Here is a 16,545-nt window from a genome sequence, read left to right as displayed (position 1 = left end):
GTGTTGTGCTTGTTGTGACACCATGTCGAATGGCAAGGTGAGGGGCCAACCTCCATCCTTGTTCTCTCCCTCTGACCCTTCTTGGCATGTTACCTCCAGTTCAGTTACGCCCCTTTCCCATGGCCACATACCAACAAACCTCGACTGTCCTTTCGCTTTCCCAGTGGTTCTTCAAGACCTCACTCTTTCTATCCATTCCCTCTGCTCCCTGTAAGCAATGTTTTCTGAGCACCTTCTTTTACTCCAAGCATATTTGTGATTTCATTATGTCATTTACATGTCATCATGCCACTTACTGGTTGGAATATATGTCATAAGTTACATCATGATCAGGGTATAATTTGAATTCCATGCACACCCCATTTCAGGATGATAAAAGGGGCACTGGATCTGAAGGGCCTGATAGAGACTGCCCCCAAGTTATCACAGGGCCAGGCCTCCTCTAGTCCTTTTGGTGACTGACAAGGTGTCGTGTGCCCCATGAGAAGGGACAGCCCATTTTTCTCAGTTGGGGCCTCACCTCACAACATGGCCATCTCTAAATTTTCGCTAAGGACAGTTATTTCTCCAAGTCACTCAGAAATGTGCTAAATTTCACAGCTCCACTTGGAGGGGTTCAGCCCTCCAGAATTACATGGAAATCCTCACAACTCCCAAGTGAAGCCCTCCAAGGCCCGGTACTCTGGGGAGAAAGCTAGGAGGTGACTGTCACCACTGGCCAGGTACAAAAGGAGCCTGCTCAGTGCCATGAAGACTGCATGCCAGCCCTGGAAGAAAGTGGGAGTGAGGCTGGCTCCCTGAGGTGCAGACCGGAGTCTCACCCTCCCCACCAGTCGAATCACTGGCCTTCATGGGGCAGGGCCTGAAGGGGATGTGGCCACATCCCTGATGCCCAGGGTGGCATATTCTCCCCACCCCCCGCCCCACACCTCCGCGAGGGCAGGGCCGAGCACCTGCATCCCCACTGGCTGGGCTGAAGGGTGCATAACCACCAGTAAGCACTTGTCCCAGCCACCCAAGCAGATGGCCCCAGAGCTCCCCAGAGGGACAAAACAGGAGAGCTTCCTGCTGAAGGAGAGTGAACTGACCTGTATTCCATGCCCTTTACACTCGGCCCTGACAGCAGCCCCCTCCCGTCCTCTCACCCCCTCCAGACCTGCACACAGCAAGTCTCACTCAAAGGGTGAGCCACCCACAGCCATTACCTCCACACCACGAGGCCCTGAACACTGAGCAGTAGATGTCCACCCATCTGCCCTTACCATATGTGTGCTAGAAGGTTCTGGGTGAGGCCTGAGTGCATGAAGATCTCCTTCACCTCCTGGCCACTCACATAGCCATCCAGGTCCAGGTCGGTCTTCAGGAATATCTCGTCAAATCGCATCTTGTCCGCCACCGGCACCACCCAGTTTACTGTTGGCTGAAAGGGTTTTTCACAACAGTTAATCCTCAAGCTGCTCATCACCTACAAATGCAGGCTATTCAAGTGTTTCGTGCTTGTTTTAGCAGAAAACCTTCTATGAGCTGAGAGGGCAGACAGGATCCCTGTTCTGTAAGTGGGGAAACTAAAGCTCAGAGAGGAGGATACTGCCTTGGTCAGTCTAATACAATGCCTCTGTCCACCCATCACGGTGCCCTCAATCTTTGTTCTGAGAGGGATGTAAAGTCCCAGAGGGTCCATCTGCCAGTATCCGTCTATCCTTGCTGCCTGGGACACGAAAGCAAGCTTGTGACCACCCTTCAGGAGGGGGCTTTGAGCACGCTCACTTTGCAAGGACTATGTCCTGAGAACCAGCCCAGTGCCCATGCCTGCCTTCCTGGCCTTCTGTCTCCCACCTGCACATCTCTGCAACTGCCAGGGGCATTCTCAGGGCTCACACTTCAGGATCCTGCAGCAGGGATGAGAGGACTATTGGCAGATGGACCTGCTGGGTCTTTATATCCCTCATCCTTCTCTGACCCTGACCCCCCTCCCTGCGGCTCAGCAGACCCATGTGAGGTATCAGTACACACAAGGCACTGATGGGCAGTGGGTGAGGCTGATGTGAAAACTGCACCCACAGGACAGGTGGGCTCTCGGGGACCTGTAACGCCGATTGGGGAGCCCAGGCCTGGGTAGCATGCACACCACCTGCAAGAGCCCTGCTCTGGCAGACAAAGCTGAGAGCCCAGCAACTTGATGTGACTTTGCATGTGTGACCTCTCTCACCACCTGTCCAAATGCTACTTAAGAAAGGCCAATCCAGGTCCACCGGGGCCGCCTCCAATCTGGAGGCAGCCGGGCCCCTTCAACTGCTTATTCTGGGTTTCACTTCTAACCTTCGGGGGCTCTCACTGCTCCATGTTTCACAGCATCTCCGCCCCCTTTTCTAGAGACGTTTCCCCTCATCTGCTTCTTCTGACCAGGTCTCTCTTGTCACCTAAAGCCAGCAGGTTCCAGATGTGAGCAGGAATCCAGAAAGCAAGTTTGGGAAGAAAGGGACGACACGCTACTCAGGGTTTCAGGTAAGGAGCAGAAAGATTTAGGACAACTAGGATTAATCAAAAAATTTATCAGAATTTAGGAACCAGATTCTAACTGCCAGGGCTCAGGCAGCAAGAATTCAGAGAGCGTTTCACCTGTCACATTATGGGAATTTTCCAAGCCACCTCAGGGTCTGTCACGGAACAGGTCGATGGAGATGTAAAGAGGCAACAAAGGAGCTCTAATGAAGACAAGGCTTGCTGTCTTTCAGTCAAGAGCCTGGAGCAAACTAACCGACTGACTCCAAGATAGCCACAGAAGCAGCAGCAGCGGGCAGACAAGCTGAGCTGAGGGGAAGAAGGGTTTCTGGGTCCCATGGTCCAAACATATTACAACTCTGGGATGAAAGTGTCCAGATGCTCACTGCTTTATTTCTGGGGTCTTGGGGTGTGCTGGCAACAAGAACCTGATGCCTATGTGGCTACCAATCCAACACTGGACAACCTTTCCCTTAGAGCGAGGTCTCCTGGAAAGGGCTGGGTGTAAGGTCACCTTAGCAGCTGCAGGCCTCTAGTCAATGGGAACAGACCCTGGTGGCTAGAAGAGGCTTCATCCCATACCTGGCCATGAGGGCAGGACTGGGGGGCCCTCAACGGACCCCAGGTAAGGCATCACTGACCTGGGGGTAAGGGAAGTGTGGGAGGGGAAAGCACAGAGCTTGTGGGTCCCCAGAAATGCCCGTTCCCACATCTGTGATTCCACCAGCTCCCCTACTCCTGGGGAAGGGGACACACACCACCTCTGACCCCAAAGCAGCCACTAGTAAAAACTGGTCTAGTTAGGGGCTCAGCAGCATGTTCCTGGGATCTGGGGAGAACCACCAGACCACGGCAGGGGTGGGGGGCAGCATGAGGCTGGCTGACTTGCACCTATCAGCAACTTCAGCCACACTTGCTCCCCTGTAACACACACCTCCACTAACCTAACCTTGGTACTTAAGAACTCTCAGCAAGAATGCTGCAGACTCAAGGTGTCGGGTCTTGGAAAACAGCAGTGTGTACATGTCAAAGTAACCAGCCTCAGCCCTGCTTCTCTAATTGCACCTCACCATTCCCTGGTCATCCTGCCCCAGCCTTCTTCCTGTTTCAAGGACACACCAAGTGCCCCCACTTCAGACCTTCACCATGTGCTAGTTCTCAGGTGGCTTCTTATCATTCAGGTGTTTGCTCAGATGTCACCTCAGCAGTGACCTTCAGCTGGCTTCACCCCTTCCTCACCTTGACATTTTCAGGCCAGGGCTTGTCCTGCTTTCTCATGGCTGGTGGACCTTCCATAATTTACTGATTTGCTTATGTCTGTCTCCCCACATGGGGCAGGGGCCTGTCACACAGTCACTGTGGCACCCCCAGGAGCACCAGGCATTGGTTGGTGAGCTGGTAAAGACTCCCAGGATGGGCCATCAGGAGCAGGGGATTGTTCACAGAGAGCCACAGACAGCTCACCAACCAGAAGCTATGCTTGTTCAACTGGCCTCTATGACCAAGTCTCCACAACCCTCTCTGATCTCTTTTTTTTATTCTAGGGTATGATGAGCTCCTTGAAAATGAACTTCCCAAGTCAAATATTTAACTTTAAAAATACATCACAAGCAGAGTTCCCACTGTAGCACAGCGGAAATAAATCCAACTAGTATCCATGAGGATGCAGGTTTGATCCCTGGCCTTGCTCAGTGAGTCAGGAATCTGGCGTTGCCATGACCTGTGGCGTAGGTTGCAGATGTGGCTTAGATCCCACGTTGCTGTGGCTGTGGTATAGTATGGCAGCTGTAGCTCCAATTAGACCCCTAGCCTGAGAACTTCTATGTGCCACATGTGAGGCCTCAAAAAGCAAATAAATAAATAAATAAATAAATTTTTAAAGTCACAAGCAAGAGAAATTATTGTCTTATTATGTTTCTCATTTTCATTTTTATCATAGTTCAAAGCTGCACAGTAGTACTGGCTGGCCTTTTTGTCACAATTCATTGCTCTGCCTTTGAAACCACAAATGAGGGAGAAAGTGAAGCTTAATTCCAGACATAACTCACGCTCACATTCTTGCCTGTTTTAGCCTCGAAGGTGCCCTTTTATAAAGAGCGTGTTATGATGCTGCCTTTGCTAGAACAAGAAGCATCTTTTTTGATATATAAGACACTGCCACATCGAGAGCTGGAGTCCCCTCCTGTCTTCCCAACACAGGAGGAAGGCCTCCCTCCCTCACCTGGTTACTCAGCTCACTTTGACTGAGCATCAAAGTACCACAGATTCTCCTAGATGCCAAGATTATAACCAAGAACTCTGCTCTCATGAAGCTAACGGCTTGAGGGTCGGGGGCAGGGTAGACACAGATGACAAATGCTACGTATTTAACCATGCCTAACAGTGCAGGTGTGAGAAATCTAGAAGCGCACAGGTAGAGGGTGGCCAGCCTGGTGTCACGCCAGAGTCCCCAGATGAGGTGCCCCGGGAGCAGAGGCCTCACAACGCTGGGTGCCACGGTACAATCTGGGGACACACCCTCCCAGCAGAGGGACCACCTGAGGCAGGAAGGCCAGAGGGGTGAGTAGAGAGCCTGGAGGTGGGAACATGCTGGGTGTGTCTGGGGAAAGGTGATGTTTACGTGCAAGTGAATCCAAGAGTTAACTGTGAAGCCCTGCTGCCATGGTCTGAATGTTTGTGTCCCCTCCAAATTCCTACAGTGGCAGTCCCAATCCCCAGTCTTATGGTATTAGAAGGTGGAGCCTTTGGGGATGGTTAAGTCATGAGGGCAGAGACCTCATGAATGAGATTAGTGTCCTTACAAAAGGGACCCCAGAGGACTTCCCTGCCCCTTCTATCATGTGAGGACACAGCTAGAAGATGGTCACCTGTGAACTGGGAAGTGGCCCCACCAAATATCAAATCTACCGGCACCTTGATCCTGGATTTCCAGCCTCCAGAACCATGAGAGATAAACGTCTGTTGTTTAGAAATCACCAGTCTGTGGCATTGTTATAGCAGCTGGAATAGACTGAGACACCTCCGTCTAGAGGTAGAGATTTAACTGCAGAGATTTAATTTCATCACAGACTTCACCCTTCTCAGGTCACAAACTACTTGTACCCAAGAAACATCTTACTGGGAGTTCCCACTGTGGCTCAGCAGTAATGAACCCAACTAGTATCCATTAGGACGTAGGTTTGATCCCTGGCCTCTCTCAGTGGGTTAGGGATCTGGCGTTGCCACGAGTTGTGGTGTAGGTCGTGAATGAAGCCTGGATCTGGTGTTGCTGTGGCTGTGGTGTAGGATAGCAGCTGTAGTTCTGATTAGACCCCTAGGCTGAGAACTTCCATATGCCTCAAGTGCAGACCTAAAAAGACAAAAAAAAGAAAAAAAAAAATCTTGCTGAGACTCTACCCAGCAGTTGTAAACAGCTGTTCTGAGATGCGGCTACCCGCACAGAGGGCACCATACCTGTGTTTGCTTGATGCTGTGCTTGGGAGACAAGCTCCCAGTGCTGTTCAGGCTGCTGACGCTGCCATGGGAGGGCGTGGAGCGGAGGCTATCTTTGGGTGGGGGGCTGGCGGGCAGGACGGGCACAGCGCCTGGGAACACTGTCTTCTTCCTCTTGGAGGGGGGGATGAGAGATGGGGGCAGGACGGAGGGCACGGGCTCCTTCTCGAGGGCTCGGTACACCAAGTGCATGGCCTGGGAGCACAAAAGAAAACAGTGTTCAGGTGGTGAGGCCCAGAGCCAAGGGCGGACAGAGGGCAGCTCTTTCAGGGGCTGCAGTGATATGATAAAGATTGCTCTCTTTGAGGTCAGTTTCAAATGGGACAGAGTAAAAAACCTTTTCTTGGATTAGCAGTGAGAGCCTGCTGTGTAGCACTGGGAACTATGACTAGTCACTTATGATGGCACATGATAATGTGAGAAAAATGAATGTATACATGTATGTGTAACTGGGTCACTATGCTGTACAGTAGAAAACTGACAGGACACTGTAAACCCGCTATAATGGAAAAAAATAAAAATTATTATATATATTTTAAAAAAAACCTTTTCTTATGAGCTATGCTGCCAATGTATAATTTTCCAAGACTTTTGTTTAATCACCAAGACTGAAATGACTACAAAAGCTAATCACGCCAGACTCCAAACATGCCCCACAAAGCAGAGCCACCACCTCCAGGGCTGATGACTCCCAAAGGACTGGAACTTGGAAGTCTGAACACGCACCACGATAGTACACCTTAAACTTATACAGTGCTGTAAGCAGGTATAGCTCAATAAAACTGAAAAGGGACAAAAAAAAAAAAAAAAAAAAAAGACACACCACAAGAGCTGCATGTACTTCAAGATATTCAGGAGATACACACACACACACACACACACACACACACACACACACAAATATGATATTCAGGAGACACAGAAAACTACTCAAAAGGGTGTGTGTGCCCAGGACAGACAGGTGGCTCTCCTGTTTGAGGTAAGCAGGCAGAAATAAACTCTGTCTAAAACAAGGGTTGAAAGGTATGTTCTAGGAGTTCCTGCTGTGGCTCAGCAGGTTACAAACCTGACCAGTACCATGTGGATGTGGGTTCGATCCCTGGCCTCATTCAGTGAGTTTGAGATCCGGCACTGCTGTGAGCTATGGTGTAGGTCACAGATGCGGCTTGGATCCCTCCTGGCTGTGGCTGTGGCTGGCTGGCAGCTGCAACTTCGATTTGACCCTAGCCTGGGAACTTCCACATGTCACAGGTGCAGCCCTAAAAAAGACAAAAAAAAAAGTCTGTTTCAAAAAGTAACAAAACCAAACTAAAATTACAACCCTCCCACGCACTTCAAACTAGTCTTTTAAGTCTCTATCTGTATAGAGAAGGGATCATTCACACAAGTAAAAACTTAAAATTCTACTAAATGTTAAACCCAGCTAGTGATGAAAAGAAGCACAAAACACAACTCTAAGACCCACTTTTTTTTTTTTTTTAATCTTTTTAGGGCCGCACCCACAGCATATGGAAATTCCCAGGCTAGGAATTCAATCAGAGCTGCAGCCGCCCTACACCACAGTCACAGCAATGCCAGATCTGAGCTGTGTCTGCGACCTATGCCATAGCTCACAGCAACGCCAGATCCTTAATCCACTGAACGAGGCCAGGAATTGAACCGCATCCTCTTGGATACTAGTCGGGTTCATTACTGATGGGCCATGACAGGAACTCCCATCTAAGACCCATTCATAAAGGAACATAAACGTTGGCTGAAATAATATTGGAAAAAAACAAAACAAAACAAAACCAGAAATTCATGGTTCCTGAGGCTGTGAGGAGAAAGGCATGTTCCCAGGTTCACTCCAGGACAATCCTTCCATTCCTGGGGACCACCTCAAGGGGAGTTCAGCAGTAAGAGAAGAGGGTGGGAGAAGGAGAAGAGGGTGGGAGTGTCAGGGCTCTGGCATGGACAGAAGCAGATGTGGAAGCAAATGTCAGTCTGCATGTACACCTACTTCTCAGCTCTGGCTGCTGAAAGTGCCTGGAAGCGGTGGCAACCTAGTGGCACTGAGCATACCAGTGCCCAGACCCTGGTTTCTAATACCATCCTCCACTACAAGGTACCAGGGCTCCCTGGAGAAATGGGTGATGAAATGGGCTGGGAGAGGGGATGTACAGGAAGAGCCAGGAACATCCTATCATGCCAAAAGAAAGCAAGTGCTCAAAGAACAACAGGATGTGATCAAATGACAAAGGAGCCAGCTGGGAGAAGCTCCCACTGGGCAAAATAAATCACGTCAGTAAAGAATTATAAACTATGGATCAGGGAACAAAGGACACATCCATAAGCCCACTCTGATATCAACAAATTCCTTACAGGAGGAGGCCAGCTAGAAAATGTGCAAGAAATGACAGAATTAGAAAATCACTATCTGGCAACCACCCGAATCCTAACTGACTCAGGAGGGCGCAAGAACTAGCAGGTGAAGGTTGTAGGGGTAACAGGGTGTTTAGTTCTACAAGTCTCCCAGGAAAGAGTGGGCACAAAGGAAAAGAGTAACCGTGGAGAGAATCCCAAAGCCTCACCTCCATCAAAGCTGACATAAAGGTAGTAAGACGTCAGAGTTCCCACTGTCACACAATGGGTTAATGATCCAGTATTGACTCTGCAGTTGCTCAGGCTGAGGTGCAGGTTTGATCCCTGGCCAAGCACAGTGGTTTAAGATCCAGCATTGCTGCAAGCTGTGGCATGGGCTGAAGCTGCAGCTTGGATCCAATCCCTGGCCTGGGAACTTCTATATGCTATGGGTATAGCCACCCCACCCCCCAAAAAAGCATAGTAAGATATCACATGACCTATCCATGTCATGTGCCCTGGGAAAATGCGCCTCACATCGGTGGGGACCTGCCCCACAAAAGTGCATGGCCTGGAGTTCCCGTCATGGCGCAGTGGCTAACGAATCCGACTAGGAACCATGAGGTTGCGGGTTCGGTCCCTGCCCTTGCTCAGTGGGTTAAGGATCTGGCGTTGCCATGAGCTGTGGTGTAAGTCGCAGACGTGGCTCGGATCCCGCGTTGCTGTGGCTCTGGCATAGGCCAGTGGCTGCAGCTCTGATTCAACCCCTAGCCTGGGAACCTCCATATGCCACGGGAGCGGCCCAAGAAATAGCAAAAAAAAAAAAAAAAAAAAAAAGAAGTGCATGGCCTGAATCATCATGAGGAAATAGCGGACACCCTACAAAGTGGTGGCCTGTGCTCTTAAAAATGCCCATGTGGCCATGAGACACAAAGACAGAGGCAGGAGCTGATCAAGATTACAAGACATGAAAGAGAGAGGGCTACAGATGTACCACATGAGGCTAGAATCTCTCTCATTACAAAGGATACGCTGGGAATGACTAGCAAAACATGAATAGCAGCCTTAGATTAGATAACAGATTAAGACAATAATAGATATAGTAATATATAACATATATGATATAACATATAAGAGATACTATAATAAATCAGACAATGTTAATGTCAATTTCCTGATTTTGAATTGGACAGTGGTTATATAAGAGAATTCCCTGGTTTTAGGATATAGACACTGAATTATTTCAGGATGAAAGGCTTGTGTTTGAAACTTACTCCAAAATGATTCAAAGGGAAAATGAATGTGTGTATACATATGCACACATACACTCATCTGGAGAGAGAGGGAGAGGGAAAAAAGAGAAAGAGGGAGGGAGGGAGAAGGATAAAGCAATGTAATAAAACTAACACTAGGGAACCTGAGTGAAGGGTATTCAAAAGAATTCTCTGTAGTCAAGTTAAACTCAAAACATGTCAAAATAAACACTTAAAAAATTAAAGAAGAAAAAAAAAAAATCCAGAAACCCCCCCCACCCCCCCGCAACGAGCTGCACATTTCCTTCCTCAGCAGAGGGGGGAAGAGAGTCACAGCAGAGGCCTACCACAGCAAACTCATCTCTGTCCAGGTGCCCGTCCTTGTCAATGTCACTGAGGTCCCAGACCTGCAAGGGAAGAGCAGCAAGGCTTAGTGGGGGGTGGTACTAAGGCTTGGGAAGTCAGGGGAAGGGCCTGTGTGGCAGCAGGCACACCCACCAGAACTCAGATTCTGCCTGCACATCAGGGTTAAGATTAGGCAATCAAAATGCATTTAAGAACCCACGTGGGAGAGTTCCCTTCATGGCTCAACGGTTAAGGAACTAGGCCTCGCTCACTGGGTTAAAGATTCGGTGTTGCCATGAGCTGTGGGGAAGGTCACAGACATGGCTCAGATCCCGCATTGCTATGCCTGTGGTATAGGCAGCAGCTGTAGCTCCAATTCAACCCCTAGTCTGGGAATTTCCATGTGCTGTGGGTGGGGCCCTAGAAAGAAAAAAAGAAAAAAAAAAGTGTGGAGAGTTCTCTTGTGGCACACAGCAGGTTAGGGATCCAGCATTATCACCTCAGCAGCTCAGGTCACTGCTGTGACATGGGTTCAACCCCTGCCCAGGAACTTCCATGTGCCATGGGTGTGGCAAAAACAAACAAAAAAACCAGTCAGCAGGTTCTCTGAAAAACCATCCAGTGAAGTGCTGTCAGTTCCAAGATCCTTTCTACCAAATTATGTTTCATTTTCTCTGAAAAACGATCATTATTATACTCACATCCATCCTGATTTTCAGATTCTTTGGTTTTGGTGGAGATGTTGCTCTGAACACAAGCACTACCCATGCACCCACCCCTGTCCCACACACACACAAATTCAGCACCAGCCCCCATTCATGGCTGGGGAGGGCCATGGGCATGCACTTAAGCAGGTCTGTGGGATCCTGTTTCCTCTCCCCCATCAGTGGATGGTAAGGAATATGCCACAAAATATGTCAGGCTCACCTAGCACCCTGAAAGACAAGGCAGGCATGGATCAAAGGCCGCATGCTGGGTTTTCACAAGTACAATCAAGGCACTAGCCTCCTGATCCAGGTCAGTCCTCCAGGACTGGCAGGCCTGCCTGACTTGGACAGTGCTGCGCATGGCATCAGTGCCCAGAGGGAGGTAGGTACACTAGCTTCTCCAGCCCAGGGATGCTTCTCACGAGTGGGTCCTCCTCTTCACCCCCTGCTGCGGTGCCCTTGGCTTGGACCTCTCCACCACTTCACAGAGGCCAGAGCTTCCAGCTGGGCTCCCCGCCTTCTCCTGTCCCCAGGGTACCCACAGGGCCCTAGAAAGCACTCTGACCCTGCCAAGCCCTGCAGAAAGCATCCAGTCCCTGCCCTTCCCCTTCCTCCTGGCACATGGAGCCCACTGTGCCCTTAGTGAGTTCCTGCACCCCAGCCCAGCCTCCTGGGATTCTATCCACCTTGACCTCTAGGGACCTCAAAGTGTTCACAGTCCCCTCAAGCACACAGATGCCCTTTTAAAGGTGCCTGGCACTGGGCTGAGTACTTTACGTTTGTGGCCTCTATTCAGAAAGCAGAAGCTCAGAAGAGTAACTTACCCCCAAATACAGCACATATGGGCCTTCCTGGCTCCACAATCCTCCCCTGCCCCGGTCTTCCTCACCTCAGCACCACTGATATCCAGGGTCAGGTCATCTCTGTGGTGGGACAACCTGTGCACTACAGGATATTGAGCAGCACTGCTGGCCTCCACCTACCTGATATCAACAGCACCCAACCCAGGAGGAAGAACCCAAAATGTCTCCAGATACCGCTGAACATCCCCTGGGGGCCAGGCTGCCTCTGCTCATGCTGTCATGCACCCAGCCTTCTCAACCCATCATCTGCCACCTGTCCCTTCCCCCTTGAGCCTATAACACAGGGGCACCTACTCTAGGCAGCCTCCCCTGACTGCTCTGTAGCCCTCTGTTCACGTGGGTCAGCTCCCTCCCCCTCTACTGCAGTCAGTCCGTGATTATCAGGGAGGCAATGGGAGGTAGGGGTGGAAGTACAGAGCACCAGAGCTTCATTCTTTTCACCATGTGACCCTGAGCAATTAACTGGCCACTCTGAAGGCTCCTGTTTCCTTATATGGAAAATGGAAGTGATACCATCCGCAACGAAGTAGCTGCAAGTACTCAGTGATATCTTTCCTGAAAAGTACAGGACCTGGCATGTACTAAGCCCTCAATGAACAAATATTAGGATCTTAACTTCTATTTATTTATTTGACCTCCTGGACTGTATCTAATTTCCTCCCCATATTCCCAAAGCTCAGCACAAGGCTGGCCCAGAGCAGACTCCAAAATATGTTTCTGAATGACTAAATGGATACATAATATGAGGGTGCGTGGACACACAGATGAACAAGTGTGTGCACAGATGCATGAAGGGATGCATGAGAGCACTGATGCATGTGAGCATGGACAAATGAGTTCAAGGATATGGTTGGATAAACCATGAGGTTGTGGGTTCGATCCCTGGCCTTGCTCAGTGGATTAAGGATATGGCATTGCCATGAGCTGTGGTGTAAGTTGCAGACGTGGCTCGGATCCCGCGTTGCTGTGGTTCTGGCGTAGGCTGGCAGCTACAGCTCCAATTAGACCCATAGCCTGGGAACATCCATATACCAAGGGAGCGACCCTAGAAAAGGCAAAAAGACAGAAAAAAAAAAAAAAAAAGAAAGAAAGAAAGAAAAAGGATATGGTTGGATTCATGCACAGATGGATGGGTGTATGGATGTGGATGCATGTAGGCACAGATGGATGGGTACACATATGGGTTGATGTTTGGAGGAAGGGAGAGAAGGAGAGAGGAGCAGATGAGGAGTGACCCCTGTGGACAAGACCCGGAGCCAGGGCAGAAGAACCACTGAAGCCACCCTTCCTAGTTGTAGCTCCCTTTCTAATAAAGTGCACTCTCCTCTGTCAGTCTGTCTTATTAGTGATTTGACTCTACAACATTACTACATCCAATTGTGGGGTATTTTGAAGAACTGCCAAATAAAGGCATACGCTATGCAGAAGCACATAACCCCATCCTGCCTCATAAAGACCACTGGTGATCAACGTGGGTCCCCATCACAGGGTTGTCTACACCACACCACGGCCAAGAGGGAGTCAATAGGATCTGAGAGATCCCCTTCTTAGTGGCCTCATTTCAAAAAGTCCTATCTGGGTCCTATCAAATGGGCCAATGTCTATAAAAGTGATATTCAAATAGACATGTTACTTGATAAATCCCAGTGAGCAGGAATTTGCACCTTTCCCATGGTTCTACCGGTTGTCAAGAGCTAGACCCATAGGTGCGGCCTGGAGCAGCAGGGACCAATCTCTGTCCTGCTCTAAGCCTGCAACCTGCCTTATCAGCAATTCTATCCAGATAACAACATCACCTTGTCTCTCGGTCCAGAGCTGGAAACTTGGCAGAGAGAGAGCCATGTGGAACTGGGCTTTATGCATGAGCAAATACATGTGGGGCCATAATGCAAACCTCATTAGAAGGAAAACAGTTTGGTACAGAAAGCTGTATCTAAAAACCTGCATTTAATAGGAACAAAACTCAGAGGAAACGGGGCGGCACATACACACACAAAAAAAAAAACAGGATGGGGGATGCATAAAATTTTATCTAAACTTGCAGCAGAATTGAAAGTATCTTTACCTTCGGTTCATAAACAGGAAAAAAAATTAAAAATAGTAAAGAAATAAAGAGATACAGACATTTACTTCTATACTACTTCCCTAGAAGCACAATATAGAAAGGAAACTGCAGCCTGGATTTGGGTCCCAGCTCTGCCTGTCCTCAGCCCTAGGTAGTGAGTCCACTTCTGAGGCTGCCTCCCCATATATGCTGGGGAGCTTCTGTGAGCTGCACCCTGTGAGCCCCGAAGCCATCCACATCAGCTCTTAAGAAACCCAGTGGTGCACAGCCATGCAGTAAGGCCTCATACGTTATCTGTGGGGGGCAAGCATGGGGCTGAGCAGATTCAGCAGCAGTGCCCAGTGTGAGAGAACCACTTACCCGGCCCAGGACATCAAGAGGCAGCTTCGAGTTCATGAGGACTGGCTTGACTTTGTCTCCAGAGAGCAAACCATTGATGGGTAAGAGGCTTTCAAAAATGCCATCGAATTTTGCCTTTTCTTCTACCTAGTTGGAAAGAAATAGGCTGAGTAAATGAAAAGTGTAAGAGTCCAAAATGAGCCCTGAACTGAAGCTGACTGAAAATGGACAAGGACCCAGCCCTGGGCTCACCCAAGAGTATAGGATGGTTTTACTGCCCTTCTAGGATGAACTACACCCTGAAGAAAAGAGCCTCTGCTGTGACTAGAGATTTAGTAGCCATGATAAACAGAGGAGAGAGGAGCTGGCTCCGGGCTTCACTTTCTGCCACAGGGGATGCCTGGGAGACCAAGGTCACTCCTACCTATCTCCTAGGAGCTCACCAGGATGAGAAAGATGTGAGAACAAAGAACTAGATCTGGATATCAACCCACAGAACTTAAACAACTCAAGAACCAAACATAAAAATAAACCAAGGATGTAAGCACTAATTATCAAAATTGGCTTTAAGTGTAAGTCCTTTGTTCTAACATTAGAAAATAAATCAAGAATAAAGCTCCTCATGAAGAGAATGAAGGGCTGGGCAGGACTTGCAGTGCAGAACAGCAGCCACTGCCATTCTGAAATATGAAATGAGGGCAGTAAAGGGAGCTGTCAGTGAGGGAGTTTGGACAGGGGCCTCCAATCTGCCCTTCTATGGAAACAAAGCCCGTGGCAAAGGGAACTGAGGAGATGGCAGCCCTCTCACCACTCACTCTAACCACAAGCTGAAGCCAAAATACTCTCAACAAGTGTCCATCAATGGAAGAATGGATAAACAAAATGTGGTCCATCCATACAATGGAGTATTATTCAGCCATTAAAAGAAATACAACATTGATGCATGCTCCAACATGGACTAGCCTTGCAAACATTATGCTGAATGAAATAAGTCAGTTACAAAAAGACAAATGCTACGACTCCACTCATAAGAAGTCCCTAAAGTACTCACATTAATAGAGACAAAGTAGAATGATTGATGCCAAAGGTTGGAAGAGAGGAATGGGAAGTTAGTGCTTAACGAGGACAGAGTTTTATTCTACTAGATGAAAACATTCTAAAGATGGACACTGGTAATGTGAATATACATAACAGCATTGACCTCTAGGACAACTTCAAACATACTAACATTCCTATCATATGGGTCCCAGAAGGAGTAGAGAGAGAAATGGGCAGAGAGCTTATTTCAATAAATAATAGCTGAAAACTTCCCTACATGAGAAAGAAAGCAGATATCCAGGTCCAAGAAGCAGAGAGTCCCAAATAAGATGAATCCAAAGAGGTCCACACCAAAACATTATAATTAAAATGGTAAAAATTAAAGAAAGAGGGAGTTCCCATTGTGGCTCAGTGGTAACAAGCCCAACCAGGATTCATGAGGATGCGGGTTTGAGCCCCTGACCTTACTCACCGGGTTAAGGATCCAGCGTTGCTGTGAGCTGTGGTGTAAGTAGCAGAGGTGGCTCAGATCCCTTTTTGCTGTGGCTGTGGTATAGGCCTGTAGCTATAGCTCCAATCTCTAGCCTGGGAACTTCCATATGCTGCAGCTGAGACCCTAAAAAGAAAAAAGAAAAAAAAAAAAAAAGAAAATTTTTGCATACCACATACAAAAATAAACTCAAAATGGACTAAAGACCTATATGTAAGACTGTATACTATAAAACTCCTAGAGGAAAACATAGGTAGAACACTCTTTGACATAAATTGCAATAGTATTTTTTTGGATTCCTCTCCTAGAGTAATGGAAATAAAAACAAAAATAAAGAAATTGGGAGTTCCTGTCGTGGTTCAGTGGAAACGAATCCAACTAGGAACCATGAGGTTGCGGGTTTGATCCCTGGCCTCGCTCAGTGGGTTAAGGATCTGGTGTTGCTGTGGCTGTGGTGTAGGCCAGCAGCCACAACTCTGATTAGACCCCTAGCCTGGGAACCTCCATATGCTATGGGTGCAGCCCTAAATAGCAAAAAAAGAAAAAAGAAATTGGACCTAATTAAATGTAAAAGCTTTTGCAAAGAAATAAAACCATCAACAAAAGGAAAAGGCAGCCTAGTGAATGTGAAGAGATTTGCAAATAGTTTATCTGATAAGTGGTTAATATCTAAAAATATACAAAGAATTCATTCAACTCAATATCAAAACAAAACAAACAACCTGATTAAAAAATTGGCAGAGGATCTGAACAGACAAAAGATGTTTCCAAAGAATGTTTATAGATGGCCAATAGACACATGGAAAGATGCTCAACATCATTAATCATCAGGGAAATGCAAATCAAAACCACAATGAAATATCACCTCATACCTGTCAGAATGGTACTCATCAAAAAGACAGTAAGTGTTGACAACGTTGTGGAGAAAAGGGAACACCTGTGTACTGTTGGTGAGATTATAAAGTGGTGCAATCAGAGTTCCTGTCGTGGCTCAGTGGAAACTAATCTGACTAGCCTCCATGAGGACATAGGTTCGATCCCTGGCCTTGTTCAGTGGGTTGAGGATCCAGCATTGCCGTGAGCTGTGGTGTAGGTGGCAGATGCAGCTCAG

At 48.2% G+C, this 16,545-nt stretch overlaps 1 protein-coding gene across 50 annotated transcripts in view; it reads right to left on the bottom strand.

The window, feature by feature from the left end:
* EPS15L1 (epidermal growth factor receptor pathway substrate 15 like 1) overlaps window positions 1-16,545 on the bottom strand; it is a 104,068-nt gene that overhangs the window by 55,396 nt on the left and 32,127 nt on the right. For all 50 annotated transcript variants that reach the window (XR_014837459.1, XR_002341604.2, XR_014837460.1 and 47 more), the window contains 4 exons: window positions 13,928-14,053; window positions 9,935-9,994; window positions 5,956-6,189; window positions 1,263-1,420 (listed from right to left, as the gene is read on the bottom strand). Coding sequence is in view for 46 of the 50 variants with exons in the window: in XM_085012494.1 (XP_084868620.1) it covers window positions 1,263-1,420; window positions 5,956-6,189; window positions 9,935-9,994; window positions 13,928-14,053 (578 nt within the window). In the remaining 4 variants the exon portion in view is untranslated. The remainder of the gene's footprint in view (window positions 1-1,262; window positions 1,421-5,955; window positions 6,190-9,934; window positions 9,995-13,927; window positions 14,054-16,545) is intronic.

The sequence above is a fragment of the Sus scrofa genome, chromosome 2 (assembly GCF_054392235.1).
Source record: "Sus scrofa isolate SSC_HxYL_T2T_F1_AM1 chromosome 2, Sscrofa_HxYL_maternal_Yorkshire_Landrace_v2.0, whole genome shotgun sequence".
NCBI classification, from domain to species: domain Eukaryota; kingdom Metazoa; phylum Chordata; class Mammalia; order Artiodactyla; family Suidae; genus Sus; species Sus scrofa.
Note: the sequence above shows the minus strand (reverse complement) of the source record. Positions and strands in the feature narration are given on the sequence as shown.